Consider the following 24,055-nt stretch of genomic DNA (forward strand, 5'->3'; position numbering starts at 1 on the left):
CATTTCCTCTAAGTGCTGCAAAGTTACATGTTGTGGCCAGTTCAGTTGATGAAATGATATACTGTTTGATTGGTTCACCATTCCCTTGCCCCCTTTTATGAAATTGGTATTTCTGCATCATGATACTTTTCTTCAGCCCGAACTATTTCTTTAGGGCACTTTCCGCTTTGTCGTAAGACTTTGGGTCTTCGATTTGGTCAAAGATGCGTTGGCCTTCGGTGCCGAGGCAGTGAAATAAGTATTGCACGGTGGCGAGCTGGCGTTACGTTGTCGCCGCCTGACCCACTCACTGTGATGTACGTAGAAAAACTTTTTATCCATCTCAGCCAAGGAACTGGAGGGTCCCCGGGTGTGGAGGGGGGAGGGGGGGTTGGTGGGGTAGGGATGTTAATTTGATTCATCTTCATAGCTAAATTATGTTGTGTACGTAAATAAGCAGACTTACTGAAACAGGAGTAATGTAACTTAACTGTGTCCTTTGTAGCAATTCTCAAAATGGTGTCCCAAAACCAGCATGAACCAACATGTTTACAGCAACTGTGAATAGCTCCTGCAGGGTCCTAATGCCTATCTAGTGAGTTGTTATTAACAAATCGAGTATGAACACAACACTCCCCTCCCCAAACAGAAGATTAGTACATGTGTGCTGGATTTCTGATTCTCGAGATGAGTAACCATTCTAAACTTTAATATACCAGAATCCAAATGTGTAACCTGACTTTTGCTAAACTTTCATCCCTTTGGATACACGATAGATGATTGTCATTATAACTTATTTCCTATTTGACATGTGGCAGGATAGTGCCTTGCCTCCTCAGGAAAAGTAGCTTTGTCATCTTCGAATTTGCTTTTTAAGAATTAGAACACCATGAGCATTGTGGCTCAATCTCCCCACCAGGCAAAGCTAATCATTTTGACATGTCACTGGCTGTACCAGCAACAGTGTGACAATGCACTTTCAGTTGGAGAGAGCAATTAAAGCAAACCCTGTCTTCCTATAATGCTTCAAAGGGTAAGATTTTAGGTGAGTGTTCAACACTTCTTATGTTCTTGATGCTATGGTTTCTGAAACACAATAGAGTCCCACTAAACCAAACTAGTTGTCATAGAGCGCAGGTCAGAGTGCAAGTTATTCAGCCTGGTATCGCAATTCACCTGCTATAAGCAATAGATGGTAAACCCATCATAGGTTGTAGGGATTAAATATTTGCCCCAGATGGCTTCCAGAGGATTCAACATGGCCTAGTTAGATTTGGTATACAGAGGGGCAGCACTTTGTCCACTTCAATCAACAGCTATCCTTATCGTGGGACTTTGCACACGGGCAACTTTTTTAAACAATTGAACAGCTTTTTTTAAAAAAAGTACAGCAGAACCCGGCTGCCAGATCCATGATCTGTTTCTTGCATTACAACAGTTGCTAAACTTCAAAAATACTTAATTGGCTGCAAAGAGCCTTGGGACATCCTGAGGTTATGAAGGACGTAATTTCAATGCAAGTCTTTTTACTGGCATCTTTTTTTGTCATTAATTGCTCTGGATGTGATTGGAACCATTAGTAATCCATATGAAGAAAATGGGAGTAATATAAACAGACATTTAAAAAAAGAAAATAAAAACTTGCATTTTCTAGCACCTTTCAAGACCAAAGGATGTCCCAAACCCTTTACGACAACTACGTACTTTTGCAGTAGAGTGAATTGACTCTTAAATATAGTTTTGTAGCTTAAAATTGGCAGCTAATTTGAAGGCAAGATATAGATTTGCCATATCAAGGAGCATAAGTGAACCATATGTTTTCCATGTAAATATCTATCTCCCTTTTAAGCATGTAAATCAAAATTTTTTAAACTTATAACTTTCTGGGGTATTGTGCTCCACAGCGCGCACTCTTTTTTTGTGTGAAGATGTTTTTTGAGGATTGGCCTTTAAATCGGGTTATTCCTATTCTAAAATGGTGTTGCCTTGCTCTTGGCTCTCATACTAGAGGGGAGAGACAATCCCAATCTACCCTTCGTTCTCCTCTTCAAAATTGATAAATTCAGTCAAACTATTGTCACTATTCTCATGATGCTCCCTTAAAACCAGATTGCTAACTATTTCTGGTTCATTACTCATAACTAAATCAAGAATTGTCTGCTCTCTTGTTAGGCTGAAGATGTTCTCTTGGCAACTGTCTTGAATGCATTCAAAATACTAATTCGGCCCCAGCTGGAGTATTGTATCCAATTCTGGGCTCCACACTTTAGGAAGCATGTGAAGGCTTTGGAGAGAGTACAGAAGAGATTTACATGAATGGTTCCAGGGATGAGGTATTACAGTTAGGTGGATAGACTAGAGAAGCTGGGTTGTTCTCCTCAGAGCAGAGAACGCTAAGAGGAGATTTGATGGAGGGGTTTAAAATCATGACGGATTTAGATAGGGTAAGTCCAAAGAAACTTTTCCAATGGTTGAAGGGTGAATAACCAGAGGGCACAAATTTAAGGTGATTGGCAAAAGAATCAGAGGCAACACGAGGAAACATTTTTCTGCAACAAGTGGTTAGGATTGGAAATGCACTGCCTGATCGAATGGGGTTCCAGATTCAATCGCAACCTTCAAAAGGGAATTGGATAAATACTTGAAGAAAAAAATTGCAGAGATATGGGGAAAGAGTGGGTGAGTGGAGCTAACTGGATTGCCCTTCTGAGCCGGCACAGACTCGAAGAGCCAAATGGCCTCCTTCTGTGCTGTATTCCATGATTCTTCTCTCCCAATCCATATGCAAGTTAAAATGTTACTGTATTTATTTTCTTGCAGGCCATAAATGCCAAGCCACAAAACGAGCAAAAGCTGCTGACTCAAAAATGGCTCTGATTATAAGTCTGTGACCAGAAAATAAGTAGTTGTACAGGGTTTGTAATTTAAGTTATAGATATGCCCAGAATTATTTTACTTGTATTGGAAAAAAACATAAGTACTTGAAATTTTGAGGCAAAATTTTAACGTTGAAAGGAAAATATTGGTGATGCATTTTTAGGGAGGGAATGCTACCCTCATATTACATTTTAATGTGAAAACTTGTGTGTTCTGGTTAATTTTAAGCACTTTTACACTTTGCAATTAACAGATTCTTTATCCTGAAGATCCAAGTGTTAGTTTGTTTTTTAACAGACCATCACTTGCTTAATTCAATATGGCACTCTTCTCCACAAGATTTCTCTGTGCAAGCTGCCAATCTTCTCCCCCTCCCCACTCTCCAATTTAAACTGACACAATTCACTCTTCCAACCCAATTTCGCCCCTGCCTACACTTAATGTCAGCACTCTCTTCTTTCCATCCTGACTGTATGCTGACGCTCTCCCTTCCCGTGTTACTGTTGGCACTCTCCTTCTGCCCGTACGAGCTGTATCCGTTCCCCACCCTTCGTAACCTCTCCATTGCAATCCACCTGTTTTCTTGCTCTCCTTCCAGTAAATAGAGCTGTTTGAATTTTGTGCGCATGGAGGTTTGGAAAGCACTGTTGTCTCATTGGTGGGTAAAAATCAGGTTGGTAGAGGACCTTTGCCTTACGGATGTTTAGTGTAAGGCCCATGTTTTCATACGCCTCGGTGAAGATGTTGATGATGGCTTGGAGTTCAGCCTCTGTGCGCAGACATAAACGTCGTCCGCGTACTGTAGTTCGACGACAGGACCATATACAGCAGACACCTCAAATCTCTGGAGAAATACCACCAATCATGCCTCCACAAGATCCTGCAAATCCCCTGGGAGGATAGACGCACCGACGTCCGTATTCTCGATCATGCCAACATCTCTAGCATCGAAGCACTGACCACACTCGACCAGCTCCGTTGGGCGGGCCACATTGTCTGCATGCCCGACACAAGACTCCCAAAGCAAGCGCTCTACTCTGAACTCCGACACGGCAAGCGAGCCCCAGGTGGGCAGAGGTAATGTTTCAAGGGCACCCTCAAAGTCTCCTTGATGAAGTGCAACATCCCCACCGACATCTGGAAATCCCTGGCCCAAGACCGCCCAAAGTGGAGGAAGAACATCTGGGTAGGTGCTGAGCACCTCGAGTCTCGTCTCTGAGAGCATGCAGAAAGCAAGTGCAGGCAGCGGAAAGAGCATGCGGCAAACCAGACTCCCCGCCCACCCTTTCCTTCAACGACTGTCTGTCCCACCTGTGACAGAGACTGTAATTCCCGTATTGGACTGTGCAGTCACCTGAGAACTCACTTTTGGAGTGGAAGCAAGTCTTCCTCGATTCCGAGGGACTGCCTATGATGATGATGATGGTGGATAAAACCCAAATCAGAACAGCGAGATCTGTTTGTATCAGCAACTTGACATATACAAGGAGTTTTAAAATTTATGCAACCCACAACGACAGAAAACATGGACTCCACTACATTAGACCATACACTGATGGCACTGTGAAATTCTCCCCATTTTACTGATCTGGAGAAAGAATTGAATAATGGTTGCTTAAAATGCAGCTGAAGCTCTAAGATTCCTCCATGCCCACCAGGAAAACCAAAAACTGCAGGTTATTAATTAAACATTAGTATATGAATTATTCAGTGCTGACCAATTGCAGATGAGATTCTCATGGGCCGAGCATGTGGTTCTATTGAAATTTTGATGTTCATTTAACCATCAACTCTTGTTAGTATAAATATTCACCCAGGTCCATTTCAAAGGACATAATGAATGCAGTTTGCTTGCAGATATCTGCTTTTCTTTGGGAGGCCAGGGAGGCAAGCAATTTTTGATATTTTGTCCTGCTCAAGGCTTGTTAATTCTGATCTCCCACCTTGTAGATTAAACTCTAAAGTAAATAACCAATTTGCTCCTGCAATGTCTTCGCATTTCAAAAACTTGGATCATGTCTCTATGTAATCATCTTCCCAGTAGAAACCATTAAAACTATTTGAACCTATTGTGAATTTTATAATTTTTGGGGCTGGTTTCAGGAGAATGGAGCCACAAAGACCTGCTAGTGCTGCTCTTTCACCCAGCACCAGGTGTCCGGCACAATTGGGAGCTGATTCACTCAGCAGCACCTCCTGCAACCCCTGAAAATTGAACATCTGTTGTTGCCAGAACAAGGGAGCTCCAAGATTATTTCCCCAGGAGTTGCTGCGTTTTTTTTTTGGAACAACTTGATTTTTCTGGAGTATCTTTTTAGTTGCAATTCTGGCCATTTAATTTGTGACAGTGTAAGTGAGTTAGGTTTTTTTTTTAGTTTTTTTTTCCCCGAAAGGGGGCATTACCAGCCACTTATGCCTGTTTTGGACATTAAAGCAAGTTTAGCCGGCTAAAAGTTACTCCAAACGAACAGGCCAGTGTAAGTGGGCACTCTTATACGTTCAGAAAAACCTTGCGATGACTTAAGAAATCAGCGCAGGCAGCCAGAGATGACGGGGGGTGGGGCGGGCGCGGGGTGAAGGGGACCTTGCAAAGCACTAAGCACCTTCACAACAACATTAAAGAAGCATAAATACATTTAAAGCACCGAGCACTAAACAAAGCAGTACATTTGCACCAAGCACAACAAGTAATAAGCAATAAATTCACAAATAAAAAATAGAAGGAACGTTGCACCAAAAGCACCAAGACCAAAGTAATAAGCAATCAATCAATCAGTAAATAACAAATAAAAAATAGAAGTCCTACCTTCGGGAACACAGCGGGCCGCCGATGAGGGAGCCCATTCGACCAAGGCTTGGGACAGTGTGCTTCGGGCCCCTCCCACACAGCCTGCAATGCGCACTCTCAGATTCGGCCTGCCAGGAGCTACTGCAGAGGTCCCGGCACTGTCAGTGGGCCAATCCACTGGGCCACGCTATGCCACCACCAAGGAGAGGCTGAGGAGCGCCCAGAATCGGGAGGGAGATTTTCAGCGCGCTTGGAGGCGGACAAAAGCGGCACACCTCGGCTGAGGGCGCCAGAAAAAGGGGTTGGGGAAATTTGAGCGCTATATTACTAATGGTGCCGTGGGCTGAACTACTTAAATCCAAAAGACCTTTTGAATTCACAGCTCGGACTTTTCAATCTTAGAATTGGCCAACTAAGGTTGAAGAAGAAATGTGTCTTTGCGCACTGTAAGACTTTCAAAATGAAGGTTAGGCAAAGGTACGTTTTCATGGATCAGCTTATAAGAAGTCAGGGGCACAGTAACAGGAGTCGGGCATTCAGCCCCTTGAGTCTGTTCTGCCATTCAATTAGAATCATGGAATGATACAACACCGAAGGAGGATATTTGGCCCATCGCGTCTTTACCATTTGGATCATGGCTCGTCTATACCTCAACTCCATTAACCTGCCTTTGACCCATATCCCTTGGTATCCTTACCCTACAGAAATCTATTGATCTCAATTTTGAAAGCTTCAATTGACCCAGTATCCACAGCCTCTTGTGGGAGAGGGTTCTAGATTTTCACTGCCTTTTTGTGTGGAGCCTGATTTCACTCCTAAATGGCCTAGCTCTAATTTTAAGATTGTTCTGGATTCCCCACCAGAGAAAATAGTTTCTCTGTATCTACCCCATCAAATTTGTTTATCATTTTAAACATCTCAATTAGATCACTCATCAAGCTTCTAAACTCTAGGGTACACAAGCTAAGATGGAGTCTGAACATGGTTCTATACAACCAAAGCATCACTTCCTCCTCTTGAGATAAAGACCAACATTCCATTTAGACTTTTTGATTACTCTTTGCACCAGCTTTTCGTGACTGGTGCACATGGACACCCAAATCCTTTTGCTCATCCACAGTTCCTAGTCTCTCGCCTTGTTAAAATGGCCCCTTCACCGTTTAAAAGGAGGCCCTTTAATCGAGGAGTGTCCATGGGCCACTTAATTCATAGCTTTGAGCCACAGGGAGGCACATATAACATTTTAATCCATGTTCCCATTAATTTGCTTATATCTCAAGTTGCAGATACTAATAGATGTTGATATTTGGGTGGATCCATTAATTAGGTAACAGTGTTAAGAACTGCTCTTCCAAAGTTCAAGACTCTCAAAATTCAGTAGGCCAACCTATCAGTGAGGAATATAAGCGCAAATAGAATGGAGTAGATTGGGTTAATCGCTGGGATTACCACGGCTTGCTGGGTGGAAGTGGCCCATGGGTCACTGTTTGGACAGTCCGGTATCCTACTATGGGGGAGGGCAGGAATTATTAGGATCAGTTTTGAAGCTTGGAAGTATCTCTACCATTGTCTGTATTATATTGGAATAATGCCGAGAGAAGTGTATTACATAAGACAGCAGTGCACTGAAGGCTCGAGATAATGCCCAAAGCTACAAGAGGCAAACCTGCGTTGTTTCTCAACATTGCAATGTGTCATGTCTGCAGCAAAAAAAACACTCCGAGCAATGTGGATCATATGTGTAATTATGTAACAGTTGGAATTTTGCTCCATCTCTGTTGGAGGGAGGGAGGGATGGGCGGTGGGCATTGTGGCCACACTGCTTGTGCGACTGAATCAAAGTACTACAGCACCAAAACCTCATTCCATTATAAGGTGGACTTTACTGTTGTAAATTACTTGAACTTATCTTACTCTTTGTTAAAGTATTCTTTTTCATGCTATTTCAGTCTCTTTCTTCCTGTCTGCCTCCCTATTTTTTATGTGCCTGATTATGTTCTCTCCGCAGATGTGCCCTATGCCAGCTGGCACCCATTGTCTCCACTGTGACCAATCCCCAATAATTGCAGCCTAAATGGAGATTTACAAGAGGGATAGAAAACAGTTTGATCATTTTCAGCTGTTCCCACTCTACTTGAGATCTCCCACGTAGTTCCAATGCTCACTGCACATTACTCAAACAAGCCTAGCAATTGGCAAGGCCCTTTGACCAAAATGGTGAATCGGGCAGGTTGCTAGCTTTTTGCCCAGTCCAGAATTAGGAAAGGGAAATAGCTTTGTACCAGGGCAGGAGTAAGTCTTGAGTCTTGATTGCTGTGATCTGTGGCTCTGTGTTCACCACAAAGTGAATGAACTTCAATTTTTATTCAAAATGAGAAAGAACAGGCCCAGCAGTTCATGCACAATCATTTCAAAACTCAATTTTTATAACTGTAAAACTAGAGCAAAATTTATCAGATGGGCAGGACTGGAACATATATTAAAAGTTCTAACTAAAAAGCAGATCAAACATTATAGCAGTACTGAGGGAGTATACTAAATTGTTGGAGGTACAGTCTGCAGATGAGACGTAAGCCGAGGCCCCATCTGCCCTCTTCGGTGGATGTAAAATATCTCATGGCAGGATTTCAAAGAGCAGTTCTCCCCGGTGCCATGACCAATATTTAATCCCTTAACCAACATCAATTTAAAAAAAAAACTTATCTGGTCATTATCACATTGATGTTTGTGGGACCTTGCTGTATGCAAATTGACTTTCGTGTTTCCTACATTACAACAGTGTCAACACTTAAAAGGTACTTCATTGGCTCGGAAGCACTTTGGGACATCATGAGGTCATGAAAGGCACTGTATAAATTACATGGAATTTACAGCACATAAACAGGCCATTCAGCCCAACTAGTCCACATAAGAAATAGGAACAGGAGTAAGCCACCTGGCCCCTTGAGCCTGCTCTGCCATTTAATAAGATCATGGCTGATCTGATCATGGACTCAGCTCCACTTCCCTGCCTGCTCCCCATAACCCTTTAGTCCCTTATCGCTCAAAAATCTGTCCATCTCCGCCTTAAATATATTCAATGAGACAGCCTCCACAGCGCTCTGGGGCAGAGAATTCCATAGATTTACAATCCTCTGAGAAGAAATTCCTCTTCATCTCTGTTTTAAATGGACGGCCCCTTATTCTGAGATTATGTCCCCTAATTTTAGTTTCCCCTATGAGTGGAAATATCTTCTCTGCATCCACCTTGTCGAGCCCCCTCATTATCTTGTATGTTTCGATAAGATCACCTCTCATTCTTCTGAACTTCAATGAGTATAGGCACAACTGACTCAACCTATCTTCATAAGTCAACCCTCCTCATCTCCGGAATCAACCTAGTAAACCTTCTCTGAACAGCTTCCAGTGCAAGTATATCCTTCCTTAAATACGGAGACCAAAACTGTACGCAGTACTCTAGGTGTGGCCTCACCAATACCATGTCCAGTTGTAGCAGGACTTCTCTGTTTTTATACTCTATCCCCCTTGCAATAAAGACCAATATTCCATTTGCTTTCCTGATTTCTTGCTGCACCTGCATACTCACTTTTTGTGTTTCATGCACAGAGACCCCATGGTCCCTCTGTACTGCAGCACTTTGCAATTTTTCTCCATTTAAATTATAATTTCCTTTTCCATTATTTCTGCCAAAGTGCATAACCTCACATTTTCCCACATTATACTCCATCTGCCGGTCTGTGCTGGTGTTTATTTTCCACACATGAGTCCTCCCCTTCCCTCTACCTCATCTCAGCCTTTCAGCATATCTTTCTATTACCTTTTCTCCCATGTACTCCAGTTTCCTTTTTGAATGCATCTAAGCTAGTTGCCTCAACCACTTCCTGTGGTAGTGATTTCCACATTCTAACCACTCTGAGTATAGAAATTTCTCCTTATTTCCCTATTGGATTTATTAGTAATTGTCTTTTATTTATAGTCCCTAGTTTTGGATTCACCACCAAGTGGAAACATTCTCTCCACATCTGCTCTGTCCAACCCATTCATAATTTTAAAGGCCTCTTTCAGGTCACCTCTAAGTCTTCTCTTATCCAAAGGAAAAAAAAACCTATTCAATCTTTCCCAGTAGTTGTAACTTCTCAGTTCTTGGACTATCCTTGTAAATCTTTTTTGCACCTTCTCCAGTGCTGTCATTTTTGTAGTATGGAGAACAGAACTGTGCACATTTGTCTTGAGTGCAGCCTGACCAGTTAAAGTAACTTGTACAAGTTTAACATAATTTCACTACCTTTTAAATTCTGTATCCCTAGAAATAAATCCCAGTGCTTTGTTGGCATTTTTAATTGCTTTGCTGACCTGTGATGCGCCTTTTAATGATTTGTTCACCGGAATCTTTAGATCCCTTTGCTCTTTTACCCCATTCAGTTTCTTCTTTTCGAAGAATGGCCTCCTTCTGTGCTGTATTCTATGTTTGGGATGTTTCTACTTTTCTGACCAAAGTACATCACTTCACGTTTATCAATGTTAAAATTAATTTGCCACATAACTGCCCAGTCTGCAAGTTTTCTAATGTCCTCTTGTATTATGTTGTATTCTTCCTCAGTGTTAGCTACCCCAGCTTCCCTGCAGTTTGGTATCATCTGCAAATGTTGATATTGAGTTACTTGTTCCTAAGTCCAAATCATTAAAGTAAATTATGAATAACAGTGGTCCCAGCACTGATCCTTGTGGAACACTGCTTTCTACCTTCCTCCAATCTGGAAAAACAACCCTTTACCCCTGTTCTCTGTTTTTTCTATTTTTTTAGCCAATTTGCTATCCATTCAGCTGTTTGTCCCCAGACTCCACATGCATTAACCTTTGTCATGAGCCTACCGCATTGCACCTTTATCGAAGGCCTTTTGCAAATCCAAATATATGACACCTACTGCATTACCCCGTCCACTGTTTCTGTTAACTCTTCAATGAATTCTGTTGGGTTAGTTAAGCATGACTTAACCTTTCGGAATCCATGCTGACTTTTTAATTATATTTCCTCTCGAGAGGCTCTTTTTTTTTTTAGTATAGATTCCCATATCTTTCCTATCACTGACATTAAACTGACTGGTCTATGGTTCCCAGGTTTTGTGCTATGTTCCTTTTTGTACATAGGAACAACACTAGTTGTCCACCAGTCCTATGGCAGTATCTATGGAACTTTTGCCTCTGCTATATCCTTCCTAGTTTTCTTAAGTATGAATGGGTGTATACCATTTGGACCTGAAGTTTTATCCTCTTTTAGTTTTGCTAGTCTGTCAATTATTTTCTCTCTTTCTATCCCTCAACTGTATTAATATTCTGTTTAAGCTCATCCTCTGGTGAAGTGTCTATTTCGTAAACTTCGTTAGGAAAAACTGAGGCGAAGTGGTTATTCAATGCCACATCTCTTGTCATTACCTGTGAGTTTATCTTACTTATTTCTCGTGGCCCTATCCTACTTTAATTTTTTATTATTTGTGTCGATAGAACATTTTATTATTTCTTTTTACATTCCTTGTTAATTTAATTTTGTAATTTCTCTTTGCCTTCCTGATGGTTTTTATAACTTCTCTCCTAAGTTCTTTGTATTCCTTTTGTCCTCCTCTCCTTTAGTATCTTAGTATTGCATGTCTTTTTCTTTAGATCAATTTTCTCTTTAGTTCTTTATTCATCTGCAGTGCCCCATAATTAGCTTGCTTGTTTTTGGCTTTTAATAAAAATACATTTCTCTTCAACTCTATTGATTGCCCTTTTAAAGATTTCCCGCTGTTTTTTGTCTCTCCGTTTTTCAAGATTTTCTCCCAGTTTACCACCTTTAGACAGTTCTACCCTTATTTCTTCATAATTTTCTCTCTTCCAAACTATTACCTTGATCTCTGTGCTACTTAAGTCACTTTTGATCCTAATCTTGAACCATGCCATGTTATGATCACAACTACTAGGATGCTCTCGTACTCTTACTTCTCCTATCTGTTCTGGTTCATTACCCATGGCAAGATGCAGTAGATTCTTTTCTTATTGGACTTCTTGCGTACTGAGTGAGAAAGGAGTTGTGGACACAATTTAAAAAGCTCATGCAACTCACCTCATAGATTTGCCGACATATTTCTTCCTCCAATTCCTTTCCATTAATTGGATGTCTTTAGTACACCCCTATTAGAGTGATGGATCCCTTCTTATCCATATAGATTCTATATCTATCTTACCACGAGTTACACCCTTTTTTTTCTACTGCCATTGTTATCTTTAATTAGTACAGCTACTCCACCTCCCTCCTTCCTAAATGTGTCATATCCTGCAATTTTTAGTTGCTAATTCAGTTCTCTGTCTAGCCATGTTTCAGTCATCCCTACTATCTCTGCAAATTATTGCCTCCAGTTCATTCATTTTGTTTTGAATACTATGTACATTGCCACACCAACAGTTTAAATTATTTTTTTTTATCATTCCTCTCTCTCTCTCTCTTTTGATAGTTATTTCACCTTTATGCTCTGTGATTTTATCTGAATGCTGGCCATTTGTGTTATCCTTATTCATTCCTTTAGTTTGTCCCTTTCCTGATTCTTTTATTTCTGGATTTCTGTAATTTCTAGCAGTTTCCTCCCCCGATGTTGTGAGTTTAAAGTCTTATTTGCAGCCCTTTTTATCCTTTCCATTAGTACCTTGGTCCCAGACGAGTTCAGATGCAATGGTACAGCTCCTTCCTATCCCAGTACTGGCACCAGTGTCCGATGAAATGGAACCCATCCTTTTCACACCACTCCTTTAGCCATCTGATGACTTTCCTAATCTTTATTTTCCCCATGCCAATTTGTACGCAGCTAGGGTAATAATTCTGATTATTACCCTTGCGGTCCTGCCTTTGTTTAAATCCTATCTCCTGATATTTCCTTAGCAGGATCTCTTTCCCCAATCTTGCCTATGTCGAGTTGTTGGTACCAACATGGATCACAACAACTGGATGCAAGTTCATTTTTTCTTTCACGGTAATTTACAGCAGGAACAACAGTTTGTATTTACATGAGCACCTTCAAAACAGAGATGAGGAGAAATTTCTTCTGAGGTTTGTAAATCTGTGGAATTTGCTGCCTCAGAGAGCTGTAGAAGCTGGGACATTGAATAAACTCAAGAAATAAATAGATAGTTTCTTAAACGATAAGGGATTATGGAGAGCGGGCAGGGAAGTGGAGCTGAGTCCATGATCAGATCGGCCATGATCTTATTGAATGGCGAAGCAGGCTCGAGAGGCCGTATGGCCTACTCCTGTTCCTATTTCTTATGTTCTTATGTTCTAAAGGTGCTTTGCAAAGAGGAAACTGGACATTGAGTAGAGAGTTGTGAAGATTACCAAAGGCACATTTGAAGAGGTAACCTTTTAAAAGTGGGGAGAAACATGTCAAGGCAGAAACTGTGGGAATGAAATTCCATAGTGCTGAGGCCCAATGTTTATGTTTTGCCACTGAGAGGGGGAAGTGTGCACAACTGTCTGAAATCACAGTAGTAGTGAGTGGGAACTGGCTGGAGAAGGTGGAAATGGGGGGTAGTGGATAGTGATACGTCCTTACTACACAGTATAAATGCACACGAGGCCCATGCTTGAGAGAAGGTCAGTCTGTGACCTGTCCTTTTATTCCTTAGCACTCAAGTGATGAAGGTGGGTGGAGCTTCCCCTTTTATACCTGAAGGTCCAGGTTAGGAGTGTCTCCCACCCAGTGGTCAGTGTTCTCACGGTGTACAACTTAGGTCAGTTTATACATGGGTTACAATGCTGGTTGAATACATGACATCACCCCCCCCCACCCCGCCCCCAAAGTCTTATTGGGATCACAGGTTGAGTCTCTCTGGTGGTTTACGCTCCCTTGTCGAGCGCCTGAGTTGGGGCTCCGGTTATTGGGCGCTGGCCTGAGTGTCTGCTGTTTGCAGTGTCTCAGGCCTGTCCGGACTGCCCACAGTGACTGGGCTCTCCTCCCTTTGGTTCCGGTGTTCGGTCACCTGTGGTGGAGTGAACTCTATCTCGTGTTCTTCCTCTGCTTCTTCTATGGGGTTGCTGAACCTCCTTTTTGTTTGATCCACATGTTTGCGGCAGATTTGTCCATTGGTAAGTTTAACTACCAGAATCCTCTTTGGCAATCACAGTGCCTGCGAGCCATTTGGGCCCTGCAGCGTAGTTGAGGACAAAAACAGGATCATTTACATCAATACATCGCGCCCTCGCATTCCTGTCATAGTAGTCATATTGTGACTGGCGCCTGCTCTCGACAATTTCTTTCATGGTGGGGTGTATAAGGGATAATCGGGTTTTGAGCGTCCTTTTCATTAGTAGCTCTGCGGGTGGAACCCCTGTGAGCGAGTGTGGTTGGGATCTATAGGCCAACAGGAGGCGTGATAAGCGGGTTTGTAGGGAACCCCCTTGGAATCTGAGCATCCCCTGTTTGATTATCTGCACTGCTCGTTCTGCCTGGCCGTTTGAGGCCGGCTTGAACGGTGCCGTTAGAACATGATTAATTCCATTGCCTGCCATGAAGTCCTGGAATTCAGTGCTTGTGAAGCACGGCCCATTGTCGCTGACCAAGATGTCCGGTAGACCGTGGGCGGCGAACATTGCCCGTAGACTTTCTACCGTGGCAGAGGATGTGGTTGAATTTAAAATGTCACACTCGATCCATTTGGAGTAGGCGTCTACTACAACCAAAAACATTTCCCCATGAAAGGACCTGCGTAGTCCACATGGATGCATGACCAAGGCTTGGCAGGCCAGGGGCTAAGGGGGGCTTCCCTGGGCGCATGGCCCAGCTGGGCACACGTGTTGCACCTGCGAACACAAAGTTCCAGATCTGCGTCTATCCCTGGCCACCAAACGTGTGACCTGGCAATTGCCTTCATCGTGACGGTGCCCATTGTGGAGTTCTCTGATGAACACCTCTCTGCCCATCTGGGGCATGACTACGCGGTTTCCCCACAGTAGGCAATCGGCCTGAATCGAGAGTTCATCCTTGCGCCTGTGAAATGGTTTAAATTTCTCAGGGCATGCCCTGTACATGGCTGCCCAGTCCCCATTCAGGACACATTTCTTGACTAGAGACAATAGCAGGTCTCTATTTGTCCAGACTTTAATCTGACGGGCTGTCACGGGTGAGCCTTCGCTTCCGAAAGCTTCAACAGCCATGACCATCTCAGCACAATGCTCGGTAGCCCCCTCAGTGGTGGCTAGTGGGAGCCTGCTGAGTGCATCGGCGCAGTTTCCGGTGCCCGGTCTATGCCGAATTGTGTAGTCATAGGCAGCTAACGTGAGTGCCCACCTCTGTATGCGGGCCGATGCGTTTGCATTTATGGCCTTGTTGTCGGCCAAAAGGGACGTTAGGGGTTTGTGATCTGTCTCCAGCTCAAATTTCCTGCCAAACAGGTACTGGTGCATTTTCTTTACCGCATATACACATGCGAGCGCCTCCTTTTCTACCATCCCGTAGCCCCTTTCTGCCTGGGACAGACTCCTGGAGGCATAAGCTACCGGCTGTAACTGACCCTTGGCATTGACATGCTGCAACACACACCCGACACCATAGGACAACGCATCGCAAGTTAACACAAGTTTCTTACATGGGTCATATAGCGTTAACAGATTGTTGGAACATAACAAATTGCGTGCTCCATTAAAAGCCTTTTCCTGGCTGTCCCCCCAGACCCATTCGCGACCTTTGCGTAGGAGCACGTGTAGCGGCTCTAGCAGCGTGCTCAATTTGGGAAGAAAGTTACCAAAATAGTTCAGGAGCCCCAAGAACGAACGCAGCTCCGTCGTGTTACAGGGTCTGGGTGCTCTGGATCGCTTCCGTCTTGGATGCAGTAGGGCTGATCCCGTCTGCTGCTACCCTCATCCCCAGGAATTCTACCTCTGGAGCTAGGAAGATGCACTTCGCCTTTTTCAGTCGCAGACCTACCCGGTCCAGTCTGCGTAGCACCACCTCCAGGTTGTGGAGGTGTTCTTCAGTATCGTAACCCGTAATGAGGATGTCGTCCTGAAAAACCACCGTCCCTGGAATCGACTTGAGGAGGCTTTCCATATTTCGTTGGAAGATTGCGGCGGCCGAGCGAATCCCGAACGGACATCTGTTGTACTCAAACAACCCCTTGTGTGACGTGATGGTGGTCAGCTTCTTCGACTCACTCGCCAGCTCCTGGGTCATGTAAGCTGAGGTCGGGTCCAATTTTGAAAAAAGTTTGCCACCGGATAGCGTCGCAAAGAGGTCCTCCGCTCTCGGTAGCGGGTATTGGTCTTGGAGTGACACCCGATTGATGGTGGCCTTGTAATCGCCACATATCCTGACTGACCCATCCGCCTTGAGCACCGGCACAATCGGGCTCGCCCAGTCACTGAATTCGACTGGCGAGATGATGCCTTCCCTCAACAGGCGGTCCAATTCGCCTTCTATCTTTTCCCGCATCACGTACAGCACCGCCTTGTGGTGTACTGGTCTGGCGTCCGGGTTTATGTGAATCACTACCTTGGCCCCCATGAGAGTGCCGATGCCGGGTTGAAATAATGAGTCAAATTTGTCCAGGACCTGTGAGCATGATATTCGCTCCACAGAGGAAATTGCATTGACATCACCCCATTTCCAGTTCATGACAGCAAGCCAACTCCTCCCCAGTAGTGCGGGACCGTCCCCTGGGACAATCCAGAGTGGCAACCTTTTCTCCGAATCTTTGTGGGTCACGACTACCGTGGCGCTGCCTAGCACCGGAATGATCTGCTTTGTGTAAGTCCGTAGCTGTGCGTCAATCGGCGATAATTTTGGCCTCCTGGCCTTGGATGCCCACAACTTTTCGAACTGTTTGATACCCATCAGGGACTGGCTGGCACCCGTGTCTAACTCCATTGATACTGGGATGCCATTGAGGAGCACTTTCATCATTATCGGTGGCGTCCTGGTGTATGAACTGTATACGTGCTCCACATGAACTCGCTGAACTTCAGCTTCCAGCGATTTCCCCCAGTGTCCATTTCTGCAGGTATTTTGCTCATCTCTGCACACTCTGGCTGAATGTATGCCTCCACGCCTCCAGCATGAGTTGCGGTTTGAAACAAAAGGTCCCTTGCCAGTCGATCATCCCTGACTGCCCCTGTTATTGTCCTTGAGTGCACCATTAACAGGTGTTGATGGCCCCATTACTGGCCGCATTGTCCCTTGCAATGGCGTGAATCGCTGTTCAGCTTGCCATTGTCTCTGTCGAACTCCCCCTCTGGGTTCGACTACATGTTGGGGCATGCCTGACTGCCCTTGTCTGCCGGGAGAACTGTGTGCTGCTTTAACAATGTTGAATCTCTGTCCCAACCATTCCTTAACACAGTACCTCTCGTCTGTTCTGCTAATGGCCATGCTCGCGTGGTTTAAATCCCAGTTTCTTGTCGCCATTGATATGTCCTTACTACACAGTATAGATGCACACGAGGCCCATGCTTGAGAGAAGGTCAGTCTGTGACCTGTCCTTTATTCCTTAGCACTCAAGTGATGAAGGTGGGTGGAGCTTCCCCTTTTATACTTGAAGGTCCAGGTTAGGAGTGTCTCCCACCTAGTGGTCGGTGTTCTCACGGTGTACAACTTAAGTCAGTTTATACATGGGTTACAATGCTGGTTGAATACATGACAGATAGGCCATAGAGAGATTTCTGGATGAACTTGCAAATTTTGAAATCAGTGTTATGGAGATAGGATGCGTATGGAGGTTGACGATGAAGGGTCTGGTATAGGATAGGAGGATGCTGGCAACAATGTTCTGGACGAGCTGGAGTTTGTGAAGAGTGGAACTTGGGAGCAGCAAAGAGAACATTGGAGAAGCAGGAGGTGACAGCAGCATGGATGACCATTTCGGCAGCAATGTGAGTGAGAAGGGGCAAAGGGAATTTGTATTACAGCACTGGAAGTAAGTGGTCTCGATGATGGATCGTGCGAGAGATTTGAAGCTCAGATCGCAGTCAAGCAGACCGCCATAGACTGGTTCGGCTTGAGCGAACATCCAAGATGTGGGATGGAACTGGGGTCTGGGAGTGTGGTGGTAAGGTGCAGAATTCTGACGAGAGACAAAAAGAATTGCTTTGGTCTTCCTGACGTAGAGCAGGAGGAAGTTTCATCTCATCCACAGCTTGAAGTTGCAATGGGAAAAAGGTGGATTGAAGGGTGTTGGCAGAGTGATGAATACTGGCATATGTATGGAAGCTGCCCCCATGCTTGCTACAGGTGATCTTTACTTTGAATTAACATTTGGATCCAAGCTCTCTACACGGTAGTGAAGTGTAGTAATGTTGGACAGATGAATTTCTTCTCTGAGGGTCATGAATCTTTGGAATTCTCAACCCAGGGAGCTGTGGAGGCTGGGTCATTGTAAGGTGGATATAGACAGATTTTTGAATGATAAGGTAGTCAAGGGTTATGGGAAGTGGACGGGGAAGTAGAGTTGAGGCCAGGATCAGATCAGCCAAGATCTTCTTGAATGGCGGAGCAGGCTCAAGGAGCCAAATGGCCTACTCCTGCTCCTATTTCTTATGTGATGATTCAATTAGGACTCGGTGATTCTGTCCATTGACTTATAACTAGGTGGAAAACCTAGCCCTTGTCTTACCTTTTAAGGAAATTCTCAGTCGTAGCAAATCCATGGGAAAATTAGATAGTCATAAACTCGAACTTGAATCCCAGTTTTAGCTGATGCCAAACTGAATAAAATCAATACTTTTTATTTCCTTAATTAAAATTTGATTACATTGAGATGCTGATTAGCCTCAAGAAAATACGACGCCTTGCATCAATTCTGAGCAACTCTATTATATTTTGAATTGATCATTTCATTTTACTCCAAATGTGCTGCCATAGTGGATGATTGTGCCTGCAGTGCACACAACAACTTGCATTTGTATAGCGCCTTTAATATAATAGAGTCCCATGGTGCGATAGGGAGCGTAGTCAGATAAAAATTGAAACAAAGCCAAAGAAGGAGATATTCGAACAGGTGACCAAACGCTTGGTCAAATAGATAGCTTTTAAGCAGCGTCTTAAAGGAGGAGAGAGAGGTGGTGAGGCAAAGAGGTTTGGGGAGGGAATTCCGGATATTGGGGCCTAGGTGACTAAAGGCATGACTGCCAGTGAAGCAAAGGAAGTTGGGGATGCACAAAAGCCTCGAGTTGGGGGAAACGTAGAAATCTTGGAAGGCTGTTGGGCTACAGAAGGTTACAGAGATGGGGAAGGGTGAAGCCATGGATGGATTTGAACATGACGATGGAAATTTGAAAATTGAGGCATTAGGAGCCAATGAAGGCCAGCAAGCACAGGGGTGATGGGTGAATAGGATTTGTTTCGAGTTAGGATACGGTCACACTCATTTTTGAACAAATCAGTCACAAAGTGAGTATATCATATTTTCTCCACCATCCTTGAGCGCAAACCCGCAGTGCGCTGCTGGTCTCTGCACATGGAAAGAAGCCAGATTTAGTTATGTGGCACAGAAGTGATGTTGGGGTTTATGAAACATGTTACCATCGGTAATGGCGAGAGGGAGAAAATATAAGTAGAGGCAGAGAGACTGAGGGAAAAGAGCAGAGAGGGAGAGACTATGGGGTAGTAGGGCAAGTTGGGAAGGGACCGAGAACCACAAAGAAAAGAATGAGATAAATTGGAGGAGTGAGAGGGGAAGGGGAAATAATTGAAGTTGAGGGGAGTGTAAAGAGAGAGGAACATGAGTAACCAAAGCGATTCCAAGAAAATAGTTTTAAAATAGCATGTCAAAAGTCAATTGGCAGTGCTTAAGGTATTGGTGCGAACCATTTTAAATCTTGTGGCACCTTATCGAGGTGGAACTTTTTTTTTTCTTGATCTTGATCCTTGAAAGCTTGGCGGTACCTGGATAGTATGGTTGAAGGAATGGGACCGGATACACCAGTGCATTAGCAGACTACACCTTTATCGCAAGGATTTGGATATTAATCTAGTCCAGAGCAATGGAGTGGAAGTGAAGTTGGGTTGTACTTACCAGTTTACGGTATGTGAGACCACAACACAGTGCTGCTCATAGTTCAACTCATTGTTCAACAGTTAGTTTTACTCGGGCTTTCATGACAATTGGTGTGAGAAAAGGGCTCATTTACAACTGTACAGCAGGCTTTTGAAGTAGGGCTTGAGCTAGATTATTGGAATAGAATTGAGAGAACTGTTGACTGACGGTATTGGATGCTGTGGCTGAGTGTTAGAAGCTGAGTTAATGTTCTCCAGCACTGACATTCTTCACCTTTAATGAGTATGTTTGAAAAGAAAAGTCACAGGAGATGTGGAAAGACACTGGTCTTGTGTTTTCTCTCATGATCACTTAAACAGAAGTAGATTTTGTCAGTTGATGCAAACTAGATTAAAATGAAGGAGGCCAATTTTGTTTCTGAAGTAGGACTTCAGTTCGTACATTATTGATGGAGATGGTTAAGATGCAAAAGAACAAAAACACTGAGGCTCCTCTTACTGTATATAACTGACTTTTTTGTCTGTACAAAAAAATGTTTTATTAAAAGTCTCCTTTATATATTTATATAAAAAGATCAAAGAATACGCACTTCAAAAAATACTCCAAGAACGGTATTTTAATCTTCACAGTCAAGCTAGATTAGTGTGGTCTTTGCACTGCCTTGTTTCAAGCGAATAGATAAGTGAGATTGGAATATCATGTAAAGGTATGACTGCAAAATTAAAATATTAAATAGCCATAGAATTCAGTTATTGTACAATTGAATCTGTTGTACATGTTATCTACATGAGATATTGCAGGCACATGGGATTAGGACCCCTGCTTGTATGAAGAATAAACACCAACTTGGACTGGTTGGGCCGAATGGCCTGATTCCATGTTGTGATTTCGATGTAATAATTTGGATGATACAAAGGTAAAATCATTATCTTCTCCCTGTCTGCAAAATATTTTTAGAAACAGGGATTGTGAAACAAGATTGTGCGTTCTCCACTTGTGGCATCAACCATTGTTCGTTCTTCTCTTTATCGCCATTTCCTCCTACCTCTAAAAACAAAAGGTGGCAACTGATTCAGGAATAGGGGCCCAAAAAGTGTCAATGTTTGATCTTGCCGTTCCCAACGCACACAAGTGGATTTTTCTATTAAACCTCTGCTGCACCCACAAGAAAATACTGGTGCATTGCGGCTTTAATTGACTTTGTGTGAGACTCGATCTTTACAGTTAGGGTGTTGAACTATTGGGGAAGGGAGAGGGTGATGCCACAGTCAACTACAAAACCTACGCTCCCCAATGTCTATGCATGCTTTTCCAACCAGGGTCACTGGAAAGCTACACGTGGGATCCCTGGCTTTTTTCTCTTCTTTCTATCCCAGGGGCAGTGGAACATAGGAACAGGATTGGGCCATTCAGCCCCTCAAGACTGTTCTGCAATTTAATTAGACCTTGGCTGAAATGTATCTTAACTTAATTTACTCACCTTGGTTCTGTAATCCTTTAATACCTTGCCTAACAAAAATCTATCATTCTCATTTTTGAAATTTTCAATTGACCTGGCCTCAACAGCTTTTTAGGGAGAGAGTTCCAGATATCCACTACCCTTCCTGACATCACCCCTGAATGGCCTAGCTCTCATTTTAAGTTTATGCTCCCTTGTTCTGGGCTCTCTCAAGCAGAGGAAGTAGTTTCTCTCCATCTACCCTATCAAATATTTTTAAATCATTTTAAACACCTCAATTAGATCACCCCTTAATCTTCTAAACTCTACGGAATGCAAGCCTATCTGTGCAATCTGTCCTCATAAATTAACTCTTTTAGCCCCAGTATCATTCTGGTGAATCTGTGCTGTTCCCCATCCATGGCCAATATATCCTTCCTGAGGTGAGGTGCCCAGTACTGAAGACCAGTTGTAGCACCTAAAATGCCCCACTGAGATCAGCTAACTCCACATCGGCCAGGATTAGAATTGTGGCCTTCCTGATCAGTATAACTCAGCATCACTCCTGATGGTGTATTTAGTCACTGTGCTGAAGAGCTGTGTGTGCATGTCTATATACAGTGTCTGTGTATGTACATTTTAAGAACTATATATTAAAAATGTCAAAATTTGCATTTAATTGTATTGTACTTAGATATTAAATGAGTTATATTAACCATTTTGAAATGATTCTGTTCATGCATGCAAAATGAATTTGACACTGACTTGGCAGGTTTACTTAAATTATTCGTGTTCCTTTGGTAAAATCGCAGATTCACTAACACTTTAATCGTACGCCATCAGTGGTAATATAGTGCAGTGAGCAACAGCACTTAGAAAGCTCGTACTAAATGCATTCAGCACATAAAGAGCATCTTGTGTTTGTTTTCCATTGAAGTTAAACAAGCATTCTGGTGAAGCAGTTTTATATATTTTGTTTGAAGTAATCTATAAATTGAATGCTTATTGAATCCCTTTATTCAATCACCGTAACCATAGAAACATAACCCAAGTTGCAACACATTAGTTTTCGGGCATGATCCATCATGTTCCCAGTTACGTTCTTGGTTTATTCTTTGCATGTTGAATTTTGATAAGTGGCTCCGCGGTACTGGCAGAAGTCAGTTATGGGCCAGCGAATGCAATACGGCTGTCAAATACTTCTCTCTGCCTCATTGCTTGCACCCTTTCCTCATTAGCCCGTCCCAAGGAAAGCCACCGGTCAGCATCACCACTTCGAAAAGCCACCCGGGACGACCTACAAGATCCAACCCAAACAGCATGTGAGTATTTGACATACCAGGGCAGCAACGCACTCTTTAGTACAGTGGAAGGGCTCATGTCGTTCCTTTCATAACGTGTCCGGACCAGTTACTGTAAGTCAGCTCAGCCTCAATCTGTTCCTTTCTCGTTTTCTCTCTTTAACTGCGTGTATAGTCAACAGTGGGTTCAATCAATAAGGATTTTAAAATGAGAAAAAAATAGTTTCTGTGGCTCATGAGCTGCAGCAGGATGCATTGAGGATTTCAGTTTTGTTTTTAAAACATGGAAATGCATTCAAATGACACTTTGAAGTTGTGCATGTATATCAAATTTTGACAGTAGTGGAACAGAAGCATTCACCACCACCAAATGTCTAATATTGAAAAGTAGACTTTAAAAAAAAAAATTGCAGAAATTGTCAAGTGTAAATATTCAACCAAGGATGATGGTGTGACCAAAATGTTTGTATTCACATTTGGATGGTAGACCATGTTGCCTCATATAGATAAATGAAACAAATGTCCTTCCCGACAACATAAAATGCTGGAAATACTCAGCAGGTCAGGCAGCAGCTGTGGAGAGAGAGAAACAGAGTTAATGTTTTAGGTCGATGACCTTTCATCAGAACTGGAGGATACTGGAGATGAACAGCTTTTGGAAACAAGAGCTGGACATTCTGTAACTGTTTACACCTCCTCTGGACCTATCATTGGGCTCAATTTTCCAGGGTCATTTGTGCCGTTTTTCTGGCGTATCTATTTTTTTCAAAGCTTCCCCCTGCAATCTGTGCCAGCGTAATTGAGTTAGACGATTTTTCTAGGTGAGTTTTTTTTGACGTTCAGGGATTGCAGTGGGAGTGGCAATTGATTCTGTCAATGGACGCAGGGTCTGGCCGTGTTCCCTTATTGCAGCAGCTAACTCCAACATGCCGTCCCTCATGCGCCCTGACAGTGTCTCAACTACCTGTGACATTCCCTCCCTCGTGTTCAGTGATAGTGTTTGCACCATCCCTGACATTCCCTCCCTGATGTTCATTGACAGCGCATCACCTACTTGTGACATTCCCTCCCTCATGGTCATTGACATCGTTCCCATTTCTCGTGAGATTGCTGTTACTTTTCCCGGCAGCCCCACTACCTCATCACCCACCCCACTGATGGTGTCCAGGAGTGATCGCGTAAGGTCAGTGCTCTCCCCACTCATTGCCATGATCTGAATCACATCTGTTAGATCCTGCACCTCAGGAGAGTGTGGTCCAGCTCTTTTTCCCCCTCCTCCCCAGGGCGGTGGGGCACTGGGTGTGCCTCGCTGCACCCCTTCACTGGGACCCGCGGCCTCGGACATTCAGAAACCATGGAATGTCCAACCAGCACTCAAACCACTAGTCATGGAAGGGGCTGTCACCGCAATGAGCGGCACCTCCTCCAAATTCGGTAAAACAGTGGGGGCTTCATCCAGCTCCATCCCCTCCCCCTCACCCCCATTTTTTTGGTCTGGAGGGTTGGATTCGAAGATGTTATCCTGTTCGGGCTCGTCCTCGTCTGAATTTTCTTTGACATAGTCAAGGTCGGCCTCAAGTTCTACAAAATATAATAGAACACAGACAAATGGTTAGCAGCAGATGAGGGGGCAGGGTGGGTGGCATGAGTAGGCTCACC

At 43.6% G+C, this 24,055-nt stretch overlaps 1 protein-coding gene across 5 annotated transcripts in view; it reads left to right on the forward strand.

Moving 5' to 3' along the window:
- Nucleotides 1-24,055, forward strand: part of yaf2 (YY1 associated factor 2) — a 182,093-nt gene that overhangs the window by 56,255 nt on the left and 101,783 nt on the right. For 3 of the 5 annotated variants that reach the window (XM_070900632.1, XM_070900634.1, XM_070900633.1), the window contains one exon: nt 22,334-22,417. The exons of the other annotated variants lie outside the window; for them this stretch is intronic. In XM_070900632.1, the coding sequence (XP_070756733.1) occupies nt 22,334-22,417 (84 nt within the window). The remainder of the gene's footprint in view (nt 1-22,333; nt 22,418-24,055) is intronic. 5 annotated transcript variants of the gene reach the window in all.

The sequence above is a fragment of the Pristiophorus japonicus genome, chromosome 15, assembly GCF_044704955.1.
Source record: "Pristiophorus japonicus isolate sPriJap1 chromosome 15, sPriJap1.hap1, whole genome shotgun sequence".
NCBI classification, from domain to species: domain Eukaryota; kingdom Metazoa; phylum Chordata; class Chondrichthyes; family Pristiophoridae; genus Pristiophorus; species Pristiophorus japonicus.